This window comes from Salvelinus fontinalis, chromosome 18 (assembly GCF_029448725.1).
Source record: "Salvelinus fontinalis isolate EN_2023a chromosome 18, ASM2944872v1, whole genome shotgun sequence".
NCBI classification, from domain to species: Eukaryota; Metazoa; Chordata; class Actinopteri; order Salmoniformes; family Salmonidae; genus Salvelinus; species Salvelinus fontinalis.
Window position 1 is genome coordinate 26,408,431 of NC_074682.1, and position 23,130 is coordinate 26,431,560.

General features: G+C 42.5%; 2 protein-coding genes across 11 annotated transcripts in view; both read left to right on the forward strand.

Moving 5' to 3' along the window:
• The first annotated feature begins 4,475 nt into the window (after positions 1-4,475).
• dcaf12 (DDB1 and CUL4 associated factor 12) lies at positions 4,476-22,375 on the forward strand. 7 transcript variants are annotated; one of them, XM_055868792.1, is made up of 11 exons: positions 4,476-4,924; positions 10,232-10,297; positions 12,094-12,384; positions 12,572-12,868; positions 12,971-13,031; positions 13,166-13,359; positions 13,477-13,542; positions 15,888-16,050; positions 16,247-16,258; positions 17,040-17,218; positions 20,037-22,375. In XM_055868792.1, the coding sequence occupies exons 1-11, from the start codon at positions 4,862-4,864 to the stop codon at positions 20,193-20,195; spliced, it is 1,551 nt and encodes a 516-aa protein (XP_055724767.1). In that variant the 5' UTR covers positions 4,476-4,861; the 3' UTR covers positions 20,196-22,375. The 7 variants fall into 7 exon arrangements, with proteins under 7 accessions (XP_055724767.1, XP_055724769.1, XP_055724768.1 ...); XM_055868794.1 differs by having other exon boundaries at positions 12,572-12,844; XM_055868793.1 differs by lacking the exon at positions 16,247-16,258.
• A 287-nt stretch (positions 22,376-22,662) lies between these two features.
• Positions 22,663-23,130, forward strand: part of LOC129815220 (ubiquitin-associated protein 2-like) — a 32,737-nt gene continuing 32,269 nt past the window's right edge. For 2 of the 4 annotated variants that reach the window (XM_055868801.1, XM_055868803.1), the window contains exon 1: positions 22,772-23,120. In XM_055868801.1, the coding sequence (XP_055724776.1) occupies positions 23,100-23,120 (21 nt within the window). In that variant the 5' untranslated portion in view covers positions 22,772-23,099. Of the gene's footprint in view, positions 22,751-22,770; positions 23,121-23,130 lie in introns of those variants that run through there. The other 2 variants (XM_055868804.1, XM_055868802.1) reach the window with 2 other exon arrangements.

Genomic DNA, 23,130 nt, shown 5'->3' on the forward strand with positions numbered 1-23,130 from the left:
GCCTTCAAACTACTGTAAAACCCCTTAAGTATGCCATTACCTAAGGAAAACATTTGCGCGGCTCTATGCAACCGCCTTAAACAATTCCCCTAGGTAAGGGGAAATTATTCCTTGAGGTAAATCCTTAAGGGATACACTGAAGATGTTTTATGCAACCGGGCCCTAAGTTATTGATCTGTTAAATCAACCATAGCTGTTGCAGTCGAGTGATCCGTACGGTATGCATGCTGGTAGGCTGTGATCATTTTCATTTGTTCTATATACTCCCATACATGGTTACTGACAATTGCATCCAAATTCTTACTAAATGATGACAGTAGGCTAATTGGTCTACTTTTTGATACATTAAAAAGTAATTTTTTTGTCTTTTGGAATTGGACACAATTTTTGTATGCTTCCATTAATTTAGGAAACTTTCCCTTGAGTAATGGGGGGTTAAAAATAAGCTTAATTAGAGCTGCAATATAGGGTGCTGCTAGTCAAAGTCGTTTTTTGTCAATGAGATCGAGCCCAGGTGACTTGTCCTCAGGTAAGCACATTAATGCTTTGAGCACTTCATCAGTTGATACCTGTGGTAATGTGAAACTGCAGGCTTTTGATGACATGATTTGGTCAATAGAATAAACAATGTCCCTTTCATTGACAGAATGACTCATATTCTGCCTAACATGCTGACCAGACCGCTCGCGCGCATGTTGATTTTGTCCACCCACACCAGTCGATAAGCAAACTTTTATGGCAATTGTGATGTCCTCAAGCACTGCAATTACAGCCAGTGGGAACTGATATTTCTTTGGAGCAAAGCTATGCAGCATTAGTGAAGATATGATCAATACAAGTGGATGTCACATCTAACACTATTGGTATGCACTCTATTTGGTTGTGCGATAACCTTGATCATATTACAGGCATTAGTCACAGTTAGAAGCTTCCTCTTGAGAGGACAGATAGTAGCTAATCAGTCAATGTTCAGGTCACCCAGAAAATAGACCTGTCTGTTAGCATCAAACACACAATCAAGCATTGCTGCACACAAACAGTGCCTTCAGAAAGTATTCACACCCCTTGCCTTTTTTTCACATGCGTTACAAGGTGGGATTAAAATAGATTTAATTGTATTTTTTTTTGTCAACGATCAACACAATGCTCTGTCAAAGTGGAAAAAAAGTCTAACATTTGTAAGAAATGTATTTTAAAAAAAAAATAAGTGTACAAAACATTATGAACACCTGCTCTTTCCATGACATACTGACCAAGTGAATCCAGGTGAAAGCTATGATCCCTTATTGATGTCACTTTTTAAATCAACTTCAATCAGTGTAGATGAAGGGAGGAGACAGGATAAAGATGTATTTTTTAAGCCTTGAGACAATTGAGACATGGATTGTGTATGTGTGCCATTCAGAGGAGGAATGGGCAAGACAAAAATGTAAGTGCCTTTAAACAGGGTATGGTAGTAGGTGCCAGACGCACCATTTTGTGTCAAGAACTGCAACGCTGCTTGGTTTTTTACGCTCAACGGTTTCCTGTGTATATCAAGAATGGTCCACCACCCAAAGGACATCCAGCCAACTTGACACAACTGTGGGAGTCAACATGGGCCAGCATCCCTGTGGAATGCTTTTGACACCTTGTAGAGTCCATGCCCCCATAATTTGAGGCTGTTCTGAGGGCAAAAGGGGGGGTTCAACACAATATTAGGAATGTGTTCTTAATGTTTTGTACACTCAGTCTATCTTCATTAGATAAGTATTGAACCCTCTGAGTCAATCAATACATGTTAGAATCAACACCTTTTGTCTTTCTGGGTAGGTCTGGAAATAATTTGAAAAATTCTTCAAGCTCTGTCAAGTTGGTTGTTGATCACTGCTTGTCAGCCATTTCCAAGTCTTGCCATAGATTTTCAAGACGATTTTAAGTCAACTGTAACAAAGCCACTCAGGAACATTAAATGTTGTCTTGGTAAGCAACTCCAGTGTATATTTAGCCTTGTGTTTTAGGTTATTGTCCTGCTGAAAAGGTGAATTTGTCTCCCAGTGTTTGTTAGAAAGCAGACAGAACCAGGTTTTCCTTTAAGATTTAGCCTGTGCTTAGCACTATTCACTTTATTTTATCCTAAAAGATTCCCTAGTACTTGTTGATGACAAGCATAACCATAACATGATGCAGCCACCACCATGCTTGAAAATATGGAGAGTGGGACTCAGTGATGTGTTCTGTTGGATTTGCCCCAAACATAACACATTGTATTCAGGACATGAAGTCAATTTCTATCCCACATTCTTTGAAGGTTAACGTTAGTGCCTTATTGCAAACAGGATGCATGTTTTGGAATATTTGTATTCTGTACCGGTTTACGTCTTTTCACTCTGTCAATCAGGTTATTATTGTGGAGTAACTACAATGTTTTCATCCATCCTTAGCTTTATCCTATCACAGCCATTAAACTCTGTAACTGTTTTAAGTCACCGTTGGCCTCATGGTGAAATCCCTGAGCGGTTACCTTACTTTCCGGCAACTGAGTTAGGAAGGACGCCTGTATCTTTGTAGTGACTGGGTGTATTGATACACCATCCAAAAGTTTAATTAATAACTTATCCATTCTCAAAGGGAATAGGCCCACACACTTTTGAACCAGGCCCAGCTAATCAGAATGAGGTTTTACCCACAAAGGCCTTTATTACAGACAAATACGACAATCCCGCAGGTGAAGAAGCCGAATGTGGAGGTCCTGGACAGACATGGTGGTCTGAGGTTGTGAGGGTGGTTGGACGTACTGCCAATTATCTAAAATTACGTTGAAAGCGGCTTATGGTCGAAGAATTGAACATTCAATTCTATGGCAACAGCTCTGGTGGACATTCCTGCAGTCAGCATGACAACTGCACGCACCCTCAAAACTTGAGACATCTGTGGCATTGTGTTGTATGACAAAACAACACATTTTAGTGGCCTTTTATTGTCCCCAGCACCAGGTGCACCTTTGTAATGGCCATGCTGTTAATTCAGTTTCTTGTTATGCCACACGTGTCAGATGGATGGAATGTCTTGGTAAATGAGAAATGCTCATTAACAGGGACGTAAATAAATTTGTGCCCAAAATTTGAGAGAAATAAGCTTTTTGTACATATGGAACATTTCTGGGATCTTTAATTTCAGCTCATGAAACATGGGACCAACACTCTCTTGACTTTATATTGTGATTGCCAACTTTCATAAATCAGGTGCACTGACCTCGTTCGTCTTTCAGTCACCCACGTGGGTGTAACCAATGAGGAGATGGCACGTGGGTAGCTGCTTCTGTTAAAACAATGAGGAGATGGAAGAGGCAGGACTTGCAGCGCGATCTGCGTTAGAAATAGAACTGACTTCTATTTTACAGGCTGACTACACTGCTCGGCTGCGCGAGCGTTGCAAAAATAAATGTAGATATCTATGTTATTCAATTATAGCACTCACACTGCTCGCGCGCGCGCCAACGAGCATCTGCGTTGCCAAGGGCTAAAATAGAAGTAAGTTCTATTCTGACGCAGATCGCGCTGCAAGTCCTGCCTCTCCCATCTCCTCATTGGTTTATAGAAGCAGGTACCCACGTGCCATCTCCTCGTTGGTTATACCCACGTGGGTGACTGAAAGACAAACGAAGTCAGTGGCGGTAATGCACCTAATTTATGAAAGTTGCCAATCGCAATATAAAGTCAAGAGAAGAAAAAGCCTAGAAGGAGGAGAGATGACTAGAAACGATTCGGGTTGACCGTTTTATGTGTGGATTAATTGGCGGAGTAGAGGACCTTGTGCATTTCATGTAAAATAACAACTCGATGTTTATATCCCAGGACAAATTAGCTAGCAACAGCAAGCTAGCTAAAAAGAACAAATTAGCTATCAAGTACAAGCTAGCTAGCTAAATTGCCATTCATGTTTAATGCTTTTTGACCTGTCCCCAAATTAATATAATTGGTTCAGAGTTTGTTTTGATATTTTAACCTGCGTGTCGTGATTGCGTTTGGTGTGGGGGGACAAAATACATTTATGCATGATGGCTCAAGTGCGCAGCCGGTTTGGGTGGCTCACGTGCGCAGCCGGTTTGGGTTCCTTTGGGTTCCGTGTTAGCCCTTGGCAACGCAGACACTCGTTGGCGCAATAATTGAATAATATAGATTTCTAAATTTATGTTGCAACGCTCGCGCTGTAGTCAGCCTGTTACAGAGTGACTTCTCTATAATTTTTGGGGGGATTCCCTGTCCAGGAAATATTACAATATCTTCTATGTGATGCACATTCATTTTGGCACGATCAATGTAATCTGTTAGTCTCATACATTTGATGTTTGCATGAAATATGAACTCTGAATTGAAAAAATATTGTGCTTTTTCAAGAAATCATTGGAGCAAAGAGTTCGGAAGCATAAATATGACGCCAATGACAAATGGTCCGTGAACGCGCACGCTTTACCGTAAACATGCACGTTCGACCTTGTTTTTGTTGATGTTTAACTTGACTGCGGCTGCGCGCGGCAGAATGTTGTTGCCGTTGGTGACGCGATTTGTAAAGAAAGAACAATTGGATAAAATATAAAAATCGATTTGTACTGTAGGGGAGTCGCATATTTTGGCTCCTCGACCGAAAAACATTTTAGTAGGTTACAAGCTAATCTACGCGCGTAGCTAGAGTTTGAGTTTCGGAGGCCGGAGTGGAAGCTAGCTAGTCAACCTCACCCTTATGTGATCGTCCTTCCACGTCGCCAGGCGCTGCTACACTCAGAGCAAGACAACAAAATAGCTTATCGCCATTATATGACCCAGTACATAGCGTCATTATTTGGCCTCCATGTGGGTGAGGGATTTGTGTGTGTCAGATTATGGCGAGAAAAACAGTTAGCAGGAAAAGGAAGGCAGGGGAGTCCAAGGACCAACAACAACAGGTATGAGGAAACAGACTGGTGTTTCAGTCAATTGCCGTTAGCCATTCTAGCAAATCTTGGTTAGCCTAGTTGGCCAGCTAACGTTACCACTTTGCGTTGACTGGTTGAGCTAGCTAACTACTAGCATATTCGTAGCGAATTTAGTTCGATAGCTAACGCCACGCAGATAAAAAGCACGTTCGTTTTTTAAAGTGTAACGTTACAGTAACTAAACTATTAGTAACATTAACGTTAGCTTCCTAAGGAACTCAATCCATGTTACTAGCTAGAATGCCATGGCTAACGTTAGCTAGCTCACTGGCTAGTGTGCTTGCTTATGTTAGTTCATGTTTCTATTTTAAATGTTTTATGTCGTTTAACTGTCCTTTTTTTATTACATGGACCGTTTCTCTAACTGGTTGGCTAGCTAATTTAGTTAGCTAGTTAAATTAGACTTCTGTGGGTGTTTCTAGTTAGGCCCTAGGCCTACAACCACTAATGCTTTTTCCTAAGCACCGGATGTTCTATTGGATCGTAGGGGATGGATGGAAAAATATATAGAAGAGTCATTCTGAGAATGGAATACAGTTTCAGTAGCTGTGTAAAATAATAGGAATTTTAGCTAGGTTATGTCCTATTCGACTGGATAAGGGTGGTTAAGCCATGTGTTGTATACCGACTGCAGTTGCGTTCAACTCAATTTCAGTACTTATTTTAGATTTGGTTGGTTAGGTAAACATTTTTATGAATTAAATGTAAAAATAGTTGTTAAAGTATTACCCCCAAATTCAGTGCCACATCCGGCATTGTGTTCCAATGTTGATGTACCACGGCCACATACAAAGCCCATACTGCCGAAATGTCCAAGTAATAACACTGGTAGTTCCTATGTTACAACAATGCAAGTATTAATTGACGACCAAGAAATCCAAAGATGACATGTTAATTGAATTCATGCACATATGACACCTGTTTTTATTTATTTTTTAACTTTTATTTAACTAGGCAAGTCAGTTAAGAACAAATTCTTATTTACAATGACGGCCAAACCCAGACGACGCTGGGCCAATTGTGTGCCGCTATGGGACTCCCACTCACGGCCGAATGTGATGCAGCCTGGATTCGAACCAAGGACTGTCGTGACTCCTCTTGCACTGAGATGCAGTGCCTTAGTCTGCGCCACTCTGGAGCTAGCAATAGATAGCTACAGTAGTTAAAACAAACTTGCTAGTTTTGCTAACCAAACCATCTGTCCTAGCCTGCCATTGTTGAATTCGATTTTCATAATGTCAGTAATGTTTTCAATTTTACTATTGCTTTCAAAAGCAGCTCAAACATAGAACATATAAGAATGAACTTTAGCAATTGAATTCTACCTTGTAAATATACAGTGTGTTTATAGGGAAATAATCGATCCTCTAAAATACTCTTCAAGACAATCAGGAACAAGTATTCAACAATGCCATGGTATAAAGACAATTATAAACTGTGTGGTTCAAGCACTGAATGCTGTGGTATGTTAGACCGTATACCATGGGTATGACAACATGTATTTTTACTAGGGATGCAGCGATAGGAAAGTTTTGGCCGATTTATATTTTCCTTGCCAAAAAAACGATAACGATATTTACAATTTTACCGGTCTTTTAAGCATTCTTGTACAGTTAAATAGTTGACACACACACACTGATCAAAAAGTTATTTTGTTGGCATTTACGTATTTAAAACTTGTATTTTTATTTCACCTTTATTTAACCAGGTAGGCTAGTTGAGGACAAGTTCTCATTTGCAACTGCGACCTGGCCAGGATATAGCATAGCAATTTGACACATACAACAACACAGAGTTACACATGGAATAAACAAAACATAGTCAATAATACAGTAGAAAAATAAGTCTATATACAATGTGAGCAAATGAGGTGAGATAAGGGAGGTAAAGGCAAAAAAAAAGGCCATGGTGGCGAGGTAAGTACAATATAGCAAGTAAAACACTGGAATGGTAGATTTGCAGTGGAAGAATGTGCAAAGTAGAAATAATGGGGTGCAAAATAAATAAATACAGTAGGAGGAGAGGTAGTTGTTTGGGCTAAATTATAGATGGGCTATGTACAGGTGCAGTAATCTGTGAGCTGCTCTGACAGCTGGTGCTTAAAGCTAGTGAGGGAGATAAGTGTTTCCAGCTTCAGAGATTTTTGCAGTTCGTTCCAGTCATTGGCAGCAGAGAACTGGAAGGAAAGACGACCAAAGGAGGAATTGGCTTTGGGGGTGACCAGTGAAATATACCTGCTGGAGCGCATGCTACGGGTGGGTGTTGCTATGGTGACCAGTGAGCTAAGGCAGGGCTTTACCCAGCAGAGAATTGTAGATAACCTGTAGCCAGTGGGTTTGGCGACGAGTATGAAGCGAGGGCCAACCAACGAGAGCGTACAGGTCGCAATGGTGTGTAGTGTATGGTGCTTTGGTGACAAAACGGATGGCACTGTGATAGACTGCATCCAGTTTGTTGAGTAGAGTGTTGGAGGCTATTTTATAGATGACATCACCGAAGTCGAGGATTGGTAGGATGGTCAGTTTTACGAGGGTATGTTTGGCAGAATGAGTGAAGGATGCCTTGTTGCGAAATAGGACGCCGATTCTAGATTTAATTTTGGATTGGAGATGCTTAATGTGAGTCTGGAAGGAGAGTTTACAGTCTAACCAGACACCTAGGTATTTGTGGTTGTCCACGTATTCTAAGTCAGAGCCGTCCAGAGTAGTGATGCTGGATGGGCGAGTAGGTGCGGGCAGTGATCGGTTGAATAGCATGCATTTAGTTTTACTTGCGTTTAAGAGCAGTTGGAGGCCACGGAAGGAGAGTTTTATGGCATTGAAGCTCGTCTGGAGGTTAGTTAACACAGTGTCCAAAGAGGGACCAGAAGTATACAGAATGGTGTCTGTAAATGGTAAATAAAGTAACCTTTATTTAACTAGGCAAGTCAGGTAAGAACAAATTCTTATTTACAATGACCGCGTACCCCGGGCCGAACCCGGAAGACGCTAAGCCAATTGTGCGTTGCCCTATGGGACTCCCAATCACTGCGGATATGATGCAGCCTGCAGCTATGTTCCCACTTACTGTGCTGTTTCGTTGTTCATTTGTTCAGTATCAACCAGGTTTTCATCATACATGTCAAGCAGTGAAGTTTCAGCTCTGTCCGTGGCCTCTTCCTCTGTACACGCTGTTACTGTGTCCGTTTCCATTTTGTCCAGCTGTATCTGTAACATTTCATGTAAACTCTGTTTCTTGTCTGCATCAAAGTAGCGGTCCTTGTACCTAGCATCGAGCATGGTGGTGACACAGTAGAGGCTCAGAGAGAATGCCACTGCATCACTTTTTCACAGCCTCTACTAGATTACTTTTCGACTTAACCCGATGGTTTGTGTTGGCATTTTTGTTGAGCAGGCATTTCAATGCCATGACAGGGTATCACGTCTGCTGCAGATGCAGTTGAGCTTATTTCTCGAGTCAGTTGTTCGAATGGAGCTAGGGGTGTTCATGTTTCAAACATCTCAAATGCCATTTCAATGGCAGCAGTGGTATGAGAACCAGCACATTCTTGAGCATGCAATACGGCTTTCCTCAGTACGAAATCCTCGTCGACCCACTGTGCTATCAGACTCATAATGCTCATGGGGCTGACATCGCTGTAACTCCAGTAGGGTAACATCTGAAAAATAGCGCATACTTGGTAGGTTGTACCAGTGCTCGTCCAGTTGGCAAAAGCCAACATCTTCTACGACAGAAAACGGTTAATTTTCAAGGGCAATGAATTCCATTATCTTGGCTTTAATGGATTTCGCCTTTAAGTTGTCTCTGAAATGTTCTTACTCTTTCAAATGACTGCTTGGCTTGTTGACTGCTCGATCCACACAGCAGACATTGTGGGCTAGGTTAAGAAGGCTGTGCAGCACTATATATATTTTTTGTGTTGTCATTACGTCATCTACCTACGTTAAATACGTATGCATGTCAGCTTTGACATCGGTTTTGCACATCTCCGTTGAATTAGACATCGGGCTGATGCCAATGTTGGCATTTTTAGCTAATATCGCCCGATTCCGATATGCTAACCGATATATCGTGCATCCCTAATTTTTAATGCTTTAATTACGTTGATAACCAGTTCATAATAGCAATAAGGCACCTCGGGTGTTTGTGGTATATGGCCAATATACCATGGCTAAGAGCTGTTTCCAGGCTCTCCGCGTTGTCGCGATTAAGAACAGCACTTAGCCGTGGTATATTGGCCATATACCACACCCCTCGGGCCTTATTGCTTAATTAACACAGGTCTCATAAACAATTTCAAGCACAAGCCCACATGCTAGTGAGTAGCCAGATAATCATTATATTTCAAGTTTAGCCAACTAGGATCTATTTTTCTAGCTTACACGGCAGTTGAATTTTTATGAACACATCCTTCTGTCCGTTTCCAACTGTTTGAACAGCATGCTAGCCTGTCCATGTTGAAATCAAGTAGCCTACCTTATTTCTCAGAATGAGAACGAGTTGACAATTCCTTATATACTTGTGCCTTATGGTTATTGCACATTTAAAAAAAAAAAACGTAGACTAAACAGCAAGTATAGCAGTCTTTGGCTAAAATGCTTCTACTGGTATTGCAATGCCGAGTGCGACAAACTGAGGAATTATTTCCCAGAATCAATGTTCATTCATACTCTCATTTTAGTAGTCTGCTCTGCTCGCAATTTAAATTGAGATATAAGAAGGGTATCGTTAGAAAGGTTAACTTTTCAATAGCTAGGTTTCCATCCAATTAATTGGTGACAGATTTTCATGTGAATATTCTAAAATCTGCATCAAATCAACATGTGCATTTTCCCATCAGAGATGTTTCCATTAAATAGAGTTGTTGCAGGTAAACTGCAGTGCGTGCACATAAAAATACCTTTTGCGTTTCAATTCCCATCTACTGAATAAAAAATACAAGTTTAATGGGTTTCCATTGCATTTTCAACTCTACTAATGTTTGTCTCACGTAAAAAAAAAAAAATGCTTTATTTAGCATGTGTCTCCTCTGGTATTGGCACGTGTGCTCTAGCTGAAAGCGCGCAGATGAGGTACTGTAACGGCACACTGTTGACTAGAGCGCATGTATAGCCTACATGATGAGATTAAAAAGAGCAAGATTGTTTATTTGTCAAAAGGCAGCCAAGTATCGATGATGATGTCACCAGAATAAGTCCCTCGATATTTATTGTAAAGGAGCATCAAGCTCATCAACTTGCACTTTCACCACCCTGTGATAACTTATTTCATCTGTAGCCTAATAAACGGCATGCTTTCCTGGCGAGTCGTAGTGGGAGGACCACACGTGATATCAACAGAAAGGTATACAAGTTCCAGTATATAGTGTATGAGGTCATAGAAGAAGTTTTGTAGTGATTCCTTTGTTGTTGATGTAATTAATATTTGTTGGTCTGTGGTGTGTAATGAGGAGCAAGCAGACACTGCACTTGACATATTTATGACATTTCTTATTCCAGTTACTAATAAGCATGCACCCATTTAACAAATCACTATTAATGAGCAAATGAAAAATTGTATGGTTGAGAGGGATGAGGCAAAAATGTATGGCAAATAAGTCTGGCAGCACAACCGATTGGCTAACATACTGCAAATTGAGAAATTATGTGACTAAGCTGAATAGAAATAATGAACTATTCTATGAAACAAAGATGAATGATAGTAAAAGCTTTGGAGTACCTTAAATGAAATGTTGGGCAAAAGGGCAAACTCATCTCTGTCATTCATTGAATCAGATGGCTCATTCATCACAAAACCCACAGATTTTGCCAATTACTTTAATATTTTTTTTTTCTTTGGCAAGATTAGCAAATTTAGGCATGACTTAATGCGGCTTTTGACATTATCGATCATAGTCTGCTGTTGGAAAAATGTATGTGTTATGGCTTTACACCCCCTGCTATATTGTGGATAAATAGTTAACTGTCTAACAGTACACAGAGGGTGTTCTTTAATGGAAGCCTCCAACATAATCCAGGTAGAATCAGGAATTGCCCAGGGCAGCTGTCTAGGTCCCTTTTTTTCAATCTTTACTAACGACATGCCACTGGCTTTGAGTAAAGTGTGTCTATGAATGTGGCTGACTCAACACTATACACGTCAGCTACTACAGCGAGTGAAATCTCTGCAACACTTAGCAAAGAGCTGCAGTTAGTTTCAGAATGGGTGGAAAGAGTAAGTTAGTCCTAACTATTTCTAAAAAAAAATAAAAGCATTGTATTTGGGACAATTCATTCACTAAATCCTAAACCTCAACTGACTACTTTAATAAATGTGGTAATCCTGGATTGTTAACTATCATACTCAAAGCATGTTGATTTCAAATTAACTACGATGGGGAGAAGTCTCTCCATAATAAATAGTTTCTTTGCCTTTTTAACAACAGCAAGGCAGGTCCTACATGCCATATATTTGTCACACCTGGACTCCTGTTCAGTTGTGTGGTCAAGTGCCACAGAGGGAATTACAATTGGGTCAGAACAGGGCACCCCGTCTGGCCCTTAAATGTACACGCAGAGCTAACATAAATGATATGCATATACACCTTTCATGGCTCAAAGTGGAGCAGAGATTGACTTCCTCACTACTTGTTTTTGTAAGAAGTGTTGACATGCTGAATGCACCGAGGTGTCTGTTTAAACTACTAGCACGTAGCTCGGACACACATGCATATCACACAAGAAATGCCACTGAAGGTCTCTTCACAATCCCCTAGTCAAGAACAGACTATGGGAGTCGCACAGTACTACATAGAGCCATGGTTATGTGGAACTCTATTCCACATCAGGTAACTGATGCAAGCAGTAGAATCAGATTTAAAAACCAGATAAAAATACACCTTATGGAACAGCAGGGACTGTGAAGCGACACAGACACATGCACATAAAGTCAAACTGTCAAAATACGTTCTCTAGCCTAAAATACAATTTTGTTTATTGAATTGCAGGAGCATGGGAAATTTTATGAACATTTTGTTCCATATTCACTTGGAATGACCCTGTTCTAAATAGTCAGTGTTCTTGATTTACTTGGTGCTGTTCATTTCATTTAAACCTTGTACTAACCTTTCTCCTTCTCTCTCTTTCTCTCTCCTCCGTCAGGTGGCCTGGTGCCAGTCGGCGAGCAAGCGGACGCGTGTGTCCTCCTCGTCCCGGCACGCTCAGCAGTGGTGGCGTAGTCAGTGCTCGGTGGTGTGTGCGCTCCGGGGCCGAGAGTTTCGGCCGCAGCAGCAGCATGAGTGGCGGCTCCAGCGTAGCCTGCGGGGCTTTGCTGCTGGCCGCCTCCCGGGCATCCTCAAGGAGCGGGAGTTCTCCCTTGGCCGCCTCAACAAGGTGTTTGCCTCCCAGTGGCTCAACCACCGCCAGGTGGTGTGTGGAACCAAGTGCAATACGGTGAGACATTGGCCTCTTGTTTTACTCTACTCTGCTTTCTTCTTTCAAAATGGAAAAAAAGTGTATAAACATTTGCTGTTAACTGGAAAACCTTGAACTGAGCTATTATGAACCAAAAAATGCGACCCCCCCATGATTCCAGACCATTTAACTTTCTCTTAACAGATTTATTTTTTCCTCTCCCCAGCTATTTGTGGCAGATGTTCTGACAGGGCAGATCACCCGCATCCCAATGCTGAAGGACCGACACGGCGGAGGGGCCCCCGGGGGGGTTGCGGGGACAATAGGGGCCCCCTTCCTCCCTGGTAGTGGCTCAGTGTCTGGGCTGGACCAGCAAGGCTGTGGGATCCACGCCATCGAGCTTAACCCCTCCGGCACTCTGTTGGCCACCGGCGGAGACAACCCTAACAGCCTGGCCGTCTACCGGCTGCCTACCCTGGATCCCGTCTGCGTGGGGGACGTGAGTGGTTCCCCTCTCTTCTTGGTGTGTTGGTACTGAGCTACACAAAGTGAGACAGCACTGGTGGCTGAGACAGCCTAAGCAAGCCTGATCATACATTGAAACAAGTTGTTCTCTGTTTTTCAGGATGGCCATAAAGATTGGATCTTCTCCATTGCGTGGATCAGCGACAGAATGGCTGTGTCAGGTGGGTGTTAAGTGACACACTGCTAAGCCATTGGAAGACCTTCACACTATTGTTCATCTGCGATAGTTTTTTATGTGTGTAATATTGTCTCTGTATAAAATCAACCAACCAATCAATGTGCTGCGGTTCTTCAGGGTCCCGGGACGGTTCAATGGGGCTGTGGGAGGTGTCTGAGGTGGTTCTGAGCCACTCCATGAGACAGCAGGACGAAGAGGGGGTCCCCTGCTACTCCCACATCTCCCACCGTGCCCTGGAGGACATCCCCAAGGAATACACCAACCCCTACAACTGCAAAGTGCGCGCCCTGGCCTTCAACAACAACCACAAGGTCAGACATACCTCCCTCCTAGACAAACCACAGCCTGTGTTCTAGTAAAAATCTGTGTTGTACTATAGCCCTGTACTTACGGGGACCTACACACTATCTTGTTTTGCCTTCTCTCAGGAGCTTGGTGCAGTGTCCCTGGATGGCTATTTCCACCTTTGGAAGGCAGAGCAAAACTTGAGCAAGGTCTGTTTGAGGGTATCTGTTTCCGCTCTGCATAGCAATGCTTGTTTGGTTCTGTGACTGTGTACTTGTTTGGGGACATTGGAGATTATGAAGACTTGGCTGGTGTCGTCATGAGTCAATATTAAACAGTACTGCATTTTTGTTGAATGTCCTCGCATACCAAACATTTCTGGTTAAGACGATTGTGTAAATAAGGAATTTCTGTTTTTTTATTTGAATTTCTAAAAACATGTTTTCGCTTTGCCATTATGGGGTATTGTGTGCAGATTGAGGATTTTTATTTATTTAATCCATTTTAGAATTAGGCTGTAATGTAACAAAATGTAGGTTATGCATGCCATAGCAAAGGAATAGGCCATTTGGCAGGGCCTGCTGTGGGCTGCCCGGTCAGCTCTTTACTGCGTGGTACAGACAATTTTGAAATCGACGATGGCTGTCAATTATCTTCGATATCTGATACCATTGTAACATCATCAAACCCTAACGCACATAGTTGTTCAGTCCCTTTGTTATGCGACTCGAATTTGAGCTCAGGTACATCGTATTTCCATTGATCATCCTTGAAATGTTTGTTCAACTTGATTGGAGTACACCTGTGGTAAATTCAATTGATTGGACATGATTTGGAAAGAAACACACCTGTCTATATAAGGTCCCACAGTTGACAGTGCATGTCAAAGTAAAAACCAAGCCATAAGGTCTAAGGAATCAGTGGAGGCACAGATCTGGGGAAGGATACCAGAACACAGTGGCCTCCATTCTTAAATGGAAGAAGTTCGGAAACACCAAGACTCTTCCTAGAGTTGTCTGAAAGGCCAAACTGAGCAATCTGGGGAGAAGAGCCTTGGTCAGGGAGGTGATCAAGAACCCGATGGTTACTCTGACAGAGCTCCAGAGGTCTTCTATGTAGATGGGAGAACCTTCCAGAAGGACAACCATCTCTGCAGCACTCCACCTTTATGGTAGTGGCCAGATGGAAGCCACTCCTCAGTAAAAAGGCACATGATAGCCCGCTTGGTGTTTGCCAAAAGGCATCTAAAGGCCTCAGACCATGTGTGGTCTGATGAAACCAATATTGAACTCTTTGGCCTGAATGCAAAGCATCATGTCTGGAGGAAACCTGGCCCCATCCCTACGGTGATTTTTTTTTTTCAATGTCGGTTGATCTGAAGCTTATTTTAGTTTTTATAGAGGACACTGGTGTCTTATTTTAAAATCCACATTTGGTATTTTCTCTCCATTTGATATGAATATGACTTACTTTTTTATGCATCCTGTCTTTCTCCTGCCGTGCTATTTCATTATTAAACAATGCATTTATTTATCTAACCAAGTTCTAGGCTATCTCAAAGTTTGAAGTTGTTGTTGAATAACCTAAAAACATGAAAGCAGCGACATGTAGAGTAGGCCTATTTACATAGGCTACATTTCTAATAATAGCCTATTATTAGAAATTTAAAAAATATATATACCAAAGATTAGGAACACTTTCCTAATATTGAGTTGCACAACCCCCCCCCCCCCCCCCCTTTCCCTTCAAAACAGCCTGAATTCGTTGGGGCATGGACTCTACAAGGTGTGAAATGTTCCACAAGGATGCTGGCGCATATTGACTTCCACTCCTACAGTTGTCAAGTTGGCTGGATGTCCTTTGGGTGGTGGACAATTCTTGATAAACACGGGAAACTGTTGAGCGTGGAAAAACCCAGCAGCTTTGCAGTTCTCGACTTTTTTTTTTTTTGTCGTGCCCATTCACTCTCTGAATAACACACAGACACAATCCATGTCTCAATTGTGTCAAGGCTTGTCTATTTATTTTTGTAAAAAGAAAGTGATTACTCCCCAATTTTAGTGATATCCAATTGGTGGTTAGTCCTTGTCACATTGCTGCAACTCCCGTACGGACTTGGGAGAGGCGAAGGTCGAGAGCCATGCGTCCTCCAAAACACGACCCCAACAAGCCGCGCTGCTTCTTGACACAATACTCGCTTAACCAAGAAGCCAACCGCACCAATGTGTTGGAAGAAACACTACACCTGACTACCGTGTCAGCCTGCATTGTGTTTGGCCTGCCATAGGAGTCGCAAGAGCCCGATGGGACAAGGACAACCTGGCCAGCTAAACCCTCCCCTAACCCGCTGGCCAATTGTCGCCTCATTGGTTTCCCGGTCGCTGTCGGCTGCAACACAGCCTGGGATTGAACCAGGATCTGTAGCGACGCAGCTAGCACTGCGATTCAGTGCCTTCGACCGCTGCACCACTCGGGAGGCCCCGGTGTGTGCAAGCTTTTGACTGGTACTGTACATGTCTATCCCCGTCTAACAAGCCTGTGTATCTGTTCATAGCTGCTGTCCACAAAGCTGCCTCACTGCAAAGAGAATGTGTGTCTGGCATATGGTCAGGACTGGTCGGTGTATGCGGTGGGCTCTCAGGCCCATGTGTCCTTCCTAGACCCCCGGCAGCCCACTCACAACATCAAATCAGTCAGCTCCCGGGAGAGGGGAAGTGGTAAGGAATTGACACCACACTACAATGTTTGAAACACACACACACACACACACACACACACACACACACACACACACACACACACACACACACACACACACACACACAGGGTGTATTGGTGAATATATATATATAGAACACTATAGCATACATTCTGTAAACTTTCTGTAACTTTCATTTCATTCCATTTTTCCAGAGGCAACACGAGGTACTACAAACACATTCCACCAAGAAGCAAAACAAAACCCAAACATTCGCCAAGACCCGCTCTGCACTTATGCTGCCTTCAAGTGGTGTCGGAATTATTGGAAATAGGAGTTACCGACTCTGAAATTTCACTTGAATGACCCTCCATGTCGGGATTACGAGTTGGAAAGGCGGGAGAAAATAATGAAACCCGAATTTACGAGTTGTGCCGTTTCATCACTGTCCTTTTCAACCAAAAGATGATTAAACAAATCCATTTACATTATTTGTACATTATTTTAATGTGAATAATGTAGCTAGTTTGGCTATATTGTTAACGTATTGGCTATATTGTTAGCCAGCTAGCAAAATTATTATTAGGAACGTTAGCTAGCTAGATTTATTATTAGCAACATTAGCCAGCTAGCTAAATTATTATTAGCAACGTTAGTCAGCTTGCTAGATTTATTATTAGCAACATTACCCAGCTAGCTAAATTATTATTAGCAACGTTAGTCAGCTTGCTAAATTATTATTATTATTATTAGCAACGTTAGCTAACTAGCTAAAATATCATTGGTTGAGGAGTTGTTCCGAATTCAAAACCACTTGGACACACTGATGTCGTATTTACGACTTCACCAACTGGGAAATGCGAGTTTCCGAGTAGCATTTGAACGCAGCATTACAATGAAGTGCAGAGGCAGTACTGTTGAAAGGAACATTTATTACAGCTTTTTTAAAGACGTTTATAAAGCTATTAAAGGCAAGGTATTAATTTGTTTGCGTGTGCTCGTTCACAGGCATCCGCTCGGTGAGTTTCTATGAACACATAGTGACTGTGGGCACAGGCCAGGGCTCCCTGCTGTTCTATGACATCAGAGCCCAGAGGTTCCTGGAGGACCCTTCCAGCCCGGCCGGCGGGTTCCGGCAGCGCCCAGGAGAGGGCATCCTCAAACTCACCACAGGGAAGGGCTGGCTGGTACAATTATTTTATTTATTATTCCCCTTTTGTATACCCCTCTCAGGAACTTTTAACTTGAAGTGTCCGGCTATTACTATATACACTACATGACCAAAAATATGTGGACACCTGCTCTTCTCATTCCAAAATCATGGGCATTCATATGAAGTTGGTAACCCTTTGCTGCTAATACAGCCTTCACTCTTCTGGGAACATACTGGGTATACATACTGGACCTCTGAGACCCTGAAGCGACATTTGTCTGGATTTAGTTTGAGATTAAGAGCTTTTATCCTGTCCATGATCTGGCGGAGCGGCTCGTCGTGTTCCTGACCAGGATGTCGACCATAATGATTTTGACAGGGTTGTTCTGCGAATAGCTGCTCCTCCATGCATCTCCTGAAACGCTTCACTTCATGTAGAGATTACACAGGGCGTGCGTAGGAAGTGATATCTGCCCCCTGGGGTCAGGTTGTGAGCTTTGACGCTTCATCAAGTGTGCTCTGCCAGAACCAAAACTTGGCATCCAACATGAAGAATAGCTTTACATCAGGCACGTCTGAGATCCCCTGCTCCACTGTTTTCATGGGATGATGTGGCCTGAGGAGTGCTTTGTTGAGATGGACTGGATCAATGCATATTGTCACTCTTCCATCCTTTTTCTTTACAGCCACCATGGCTGAGACCAATTCCATGGCCTCTTCTCTCGTGATGAGATCTTGTCCTTCCATTCGGTCTATCTCCTTGATCACTTTTTCCTTCAAATCACATTTTATTGGTCACATACATATTTTTAGCAGATGTTATTGCGTGTGTAGCAAAATGCTTGTGTTCCTAGCTCCAACAGTGCAGTAGTATCTTTATGGCGAGTGGCACGCTTCTGGGAGCCCACGCTGTGGGGTAAACAGTCATCCAGCCGCATGTGGTAAACGGCTGGTAGCTTACCCACTGTGCTACAGTCAAACAGGTCTCTGTATTCAGTCTGCTCAGGGGCTTCATGCTGGACTGCATGCACTTCAGGTTGGATATGAACTAAGCCCTGTCTGATACTGTCAGGGACTTCACGATACACCACATGGAATTGTAATTTTCCACATGTGAAGTCCAGAGTGGCAGTAAAAGTCTTAATCACCTGTCCTCCATAAGCCACTAGATTCACTGTGTTTGAGAGGTCAACAGGAGTGCTTGGGTCAACGTGTTGTAGCCCCAGTGTACATTTTTTGTTTAATGTTCTCACTGCTATTGATGGCTGAGAGATCTGTGAATATCTCTCCCCTCTCTGATGTTATATCCACATTTTCACAGTTTAGTAGATCTGCTGGTTCAGGTGTCTCCTGTGTCCCCAGTTCATTAAACCTGTGTGAATACCTGCCTCTGCATGGATTGGGAGGAGCAGCCTGTGCTGGTCTGTTTGTACTACACTACATGACCAAACGTATGTGGACACCTGCTCTTCACACATCTCATTCCAAAATCATGGGTGTTAATATGGAGTTGGTCCCCTCTTTCCTGCTATAACAGCCTCCACAATTCTGGGAAGGCTTTCCACTAGATGTTGTAACATTGCTGTGGGGACTTGCATCCATTCAGCCACAAACACATTAGTGAGGTCGGGAACTGATGTTGGGCGATTAGGCCTTGCTCGCAGTCGGCGTTCCAATTCATCCCAAAGGTGTTCAATGAGGTTGAGGTCAGGGCTCTGTGCAGGCCAGTCAAGTTCTTTCACACTGATCTCCACTAGCCATTTCTGTATGAACTTTGCTTTGTGCATGGGCGCATTGTCATGCTGAAACAGGAAAGGGCCTTCCCCAAACTGTTGCCACAAAGTTGGAAGCACAGAATCGTCTAGAATGTCATTGGATGTTGTAGCGTTCCTTCACTGTAACTAATGGGCCTAGCCTGAACCATGAAAAACAGCCCCAGACCATTATTCCTTCTCCACCAAACTTTTCAGTTGGCACTGCATTCGGTAGTGAGTGTTGCAACCGAGGACAAACGTTTTTTCCACATGCTACGAGCTTCAGCACTTGAGGGTCCCATTCTGTGAGCATGTATGGCCTACCACTTCGCAGCTGAGCCGTTGTTACTCCTAGAAGTTTCCACTTAACAATAACAGCCCTTACAGTTGACCGGGGCACATCTAGCAGGGCAAAAATTTGACAGACTGAATTTTTGGAAAGGTGGTGTCCTGTAACGGTGCCACGTTGAAAGTCACTGAGCTCTTCTGTAAGGCCATTCTACTGCTAATGTTTGTCTATGGAGATTGCATGGCTGTGTGCTCGATTTTATACACCTGTCAGCAACAGGTGTGGTTGAAATAGTTGAATCCACTCATTTGAAGGGATGTGCACACACTTTTGTATACAAAGTGTATCTCCTTAATGCCGTTGTAAGAATGACATGAAATACTGGTTACTCCAGCATTTCTAGATTGTGTCTATTGACAATATTATCATGACACGGAACATATTTATGAACAGCTGACTTTAGAGTACACTAAAAGAAACTGTGATTCAGTGACGCCTGGCCTCGTGTTGGTAGTCGATCTTGGACATGCCTTGACAAGATGCTAGCACAAGACAACAAGAACCATTTCCCCCTGTGTTCTTTCACCCTTGTTTTCAGCAGCGGTGTTAGCTCTCAAATATGATCTTAATTTTAAAATATATTGCTCCATTATAATTTTTCTACATGCTTTATATCTGGTTTTAGTTGTTAAAGCTGTTTACACCTGAAAATATATTTCCCCCCCGGAGGCCACAAAATTTAAATACATATAGGGGAAACACTGATGTCATCCCCTCCACTCACACCTGTTTCTCTCGTTCTCCCTCAGAATCACGACGAGACGTGGAGGAGCTACTTCTCGGACATCAACTCGTTTCCCAACGCCGTGTACACACACTGCTACGACGACTCCGGCACCAAGCTGTTTGTGGCCGGCGGACCTTTGTGCTCGGGCCTTCACGGCAACTACGCAGCCCTCTGGAGCTAGCCTTCCCTTCTCCTCAGTCTCGCTATTCTCTCCTTACCCCACTACCCAGCCCCCCTCTCTCCTCTTCTCTTCTTCCTTTTAACGTTTCACTCACTGTTGTCCCTCCTTCGTGGACTCAGGAGCATGATCTTGGACCTTTTCTTATCACGGCTTCCATATTGCCAATGTGTATCTCGTCAACACCTCTTCCATATTGCCACTGTGTATCTCGTCAACACCTCCTCGTTGCATCCCTCCGTCCTCCCTTGCACTTTGCCCTGTTTATATTCAGTTTATTCATCTCTGCTCCCTGTTTTTTTTATATAGATGATTAACCAGTGATGTTGTAATGAGCTGAGAGGTCCGCTTTTGAAAAACTCAAATGAAAGTTTAACGTTTTATTACAATTTTTTTTGTCTGTTTTTGGGAGTATGTCATACTGGCATAGACCGTTTCCTTGTGCGGACATTGGCGACACTCACCTTACTGTTCCCCTTCTCTCTCTCTCCGAAACTGATGGCAATATAAAATATTGAGGATGGGGGGAACATAAGAGACAAAGTTCTGAAGGAAGGAACAGGAGTATAGTTAGACTTTTCTAAGAAACTGAAAAAGAACATGGTCATTGGTTGGTAGTGTACCACCCTGTGCCATGGCAACCAATAAGAGCCGTAGCGATGGAAAAACTACCCAAACAGACGCAAGATGAGAAGAAGCAGAGGATGAGTACAACCAATCAGACAGCGGCAGCCACTTGTTTTTTTGTTTTTCCCTGACTGATGATGTAAAGGAGTGATGACTGTAGATGCTAAATGCCGTAGGTATTCTGCAATGAATAATAATCCTGAAGAATGCTTATTTTATTTTGATTCTGACTGTGTGATTTGACATAAACGTACACTTGTTGATATTACTACTATCTTTATTATAATTTATTTTCCCCTTCTCACTATCAACCTTAGTAATGGTTTATGGCCGGGGCATTCAACGTCAGGGCCGTGCGGAACGCAGTGTCTGCCGGTTCTCTTTCTTCCCAGTTACTGGTCCATTTGTCAGTGGTTGTGTATATCACAAAGCACGATCATTAAGTCAGCTAGCTAACTTGGATAAACATTCGTACATGGCTGTTGATGTTGTGGATTATCCCTTACTTAGACCATTTCAAATTCAACACCCTCTTGCTTTTTGAACTAGGAAATATGGAGTTGTTTGAGGACATGTTTGAAACATTATCTTGCTAACTCTTTGATCCTGCTTTGTGACATAACCCCGTGGTGTCCATGTTCTAAACCAGCTGCTGATTTAAAAACAAGGATGAAAACCTGCAGACAGTGCTGACCTTAAGCGCCTGAATCCCAAATCAGACCCTTGTCCTTTCCTCCTAGGCACTTGTGTAGATCTGAGAGAATTTAATAGGTGTAAGCAATATGGTGACAGCTCCATCAATGCCCTCTGATAGGCAAGGTGGCATTGTTGCCATTTATTAACAGATCTCCCAATATTAACAGATCTTAGCTGTATTCACTAGAAGCAAGCAGAATGAAGCAGGGAGAGACTTACCTGAATTGGCCCAATAGAAACTCTTGTTTTCATTGGAAAGGTTTTTTCGTTTGGAGTAAACGGTTCGCTAAGGTCATGGTCTGAATGAATACATCCCTGGACAAGCGCATAGGATGTAGGGGCAAGGGGTTGGGGTTGAATACATCTGGAGGCACCATCGTTTTTGTCACTTTTTATTTTTTTTATCAAGGGATGAGTGTAGCTGCTCTTTTCCTTGTGTGCAAAGGCAGGGTATATTTGAGTGACTTTGTTGCCTTTCTATAGTCTTTCTGTGAAAGACTTGTAGGCTGACATAGTTTTGCTTTTTGGAACTTTGAGAGTTTTCATGATAATGCGAGAACAAAAAGATACCCAATTACGACCATAAGTTGAACAAATAACCACTTTTAAAGTGTATTTTATAAATGTGTATGTGTGAAATGCATACCTTTTTATGTATATGTTCCAGGAAGTGTGTGAACTGACCCCTGTCTTTACTTTGGTGGTGACCTATTTTATACCTTTACACACCTCATGAATGTTTTTAGAAATTACTGAACCTGGGGATATTGTATGATGTCAACAACAGCCGAAACCAACCTATACATCTTTAAAATTAAAATAATGATAAATTAAAAATATGTAATATTTCTCTTATTTCATATTGCTGTTTGTGTGTTGTTTATTTCATTATATTTGTGCCGTAGTTAACTCAATCACTCAAATTGCTCATTGAGTGATGCTGTAGCCCTACAGTACTTACGAAGTTCAATTCATTGTACGGACAGGGTTTCTGTGTTACTGACAAATTACTGATACATTATTCATAGACATCATAGGTGACCCTGGCTATACTCTAAAACTTTTGCTTATATCAACGACCCTTTATGGCTTGCTGTGAATATCAATGACTCCCAAGAGGACGACGCGGGTCTGCGCACTTGTCTGCCACTGAGGAAAGTAACGACAGCAGCTACGCTGTATATCACGTGACCTTGTCTGCTGCTGACTGAGTAGAGCGTGTTAGCGGTTAGCAGGTAATACAAAAAACAAATCTCGTTCAGGCACTCAATGTTTATCTTTATACTTGAGCTAATTTAAACCATTGTATAGTCTTGTCCCTCTTGAAGTGTAATATCACCGATTCATTCGTCTCTGTAAAACAGCTTTTCACTCTTTATTTCGTTATTTTCTATTGGCTTGTTCCCTGGCAAGTAATGTCGGAGCTTTTATCATACGCTGTGGCCATTTTCGTCAGAATTGAATTGATAAAGCTTTGTGGTTAGCTAGCAAACTAGCATGATTTGATACCTGAAGAACGGTTGTTTATTATTGTCACTTGGGGAGAACCCCCGTTGGTCAACATTCAATAATGTATGAACAGGAATGTCCGTTCGTCGTGTTTTGGTATATTTTT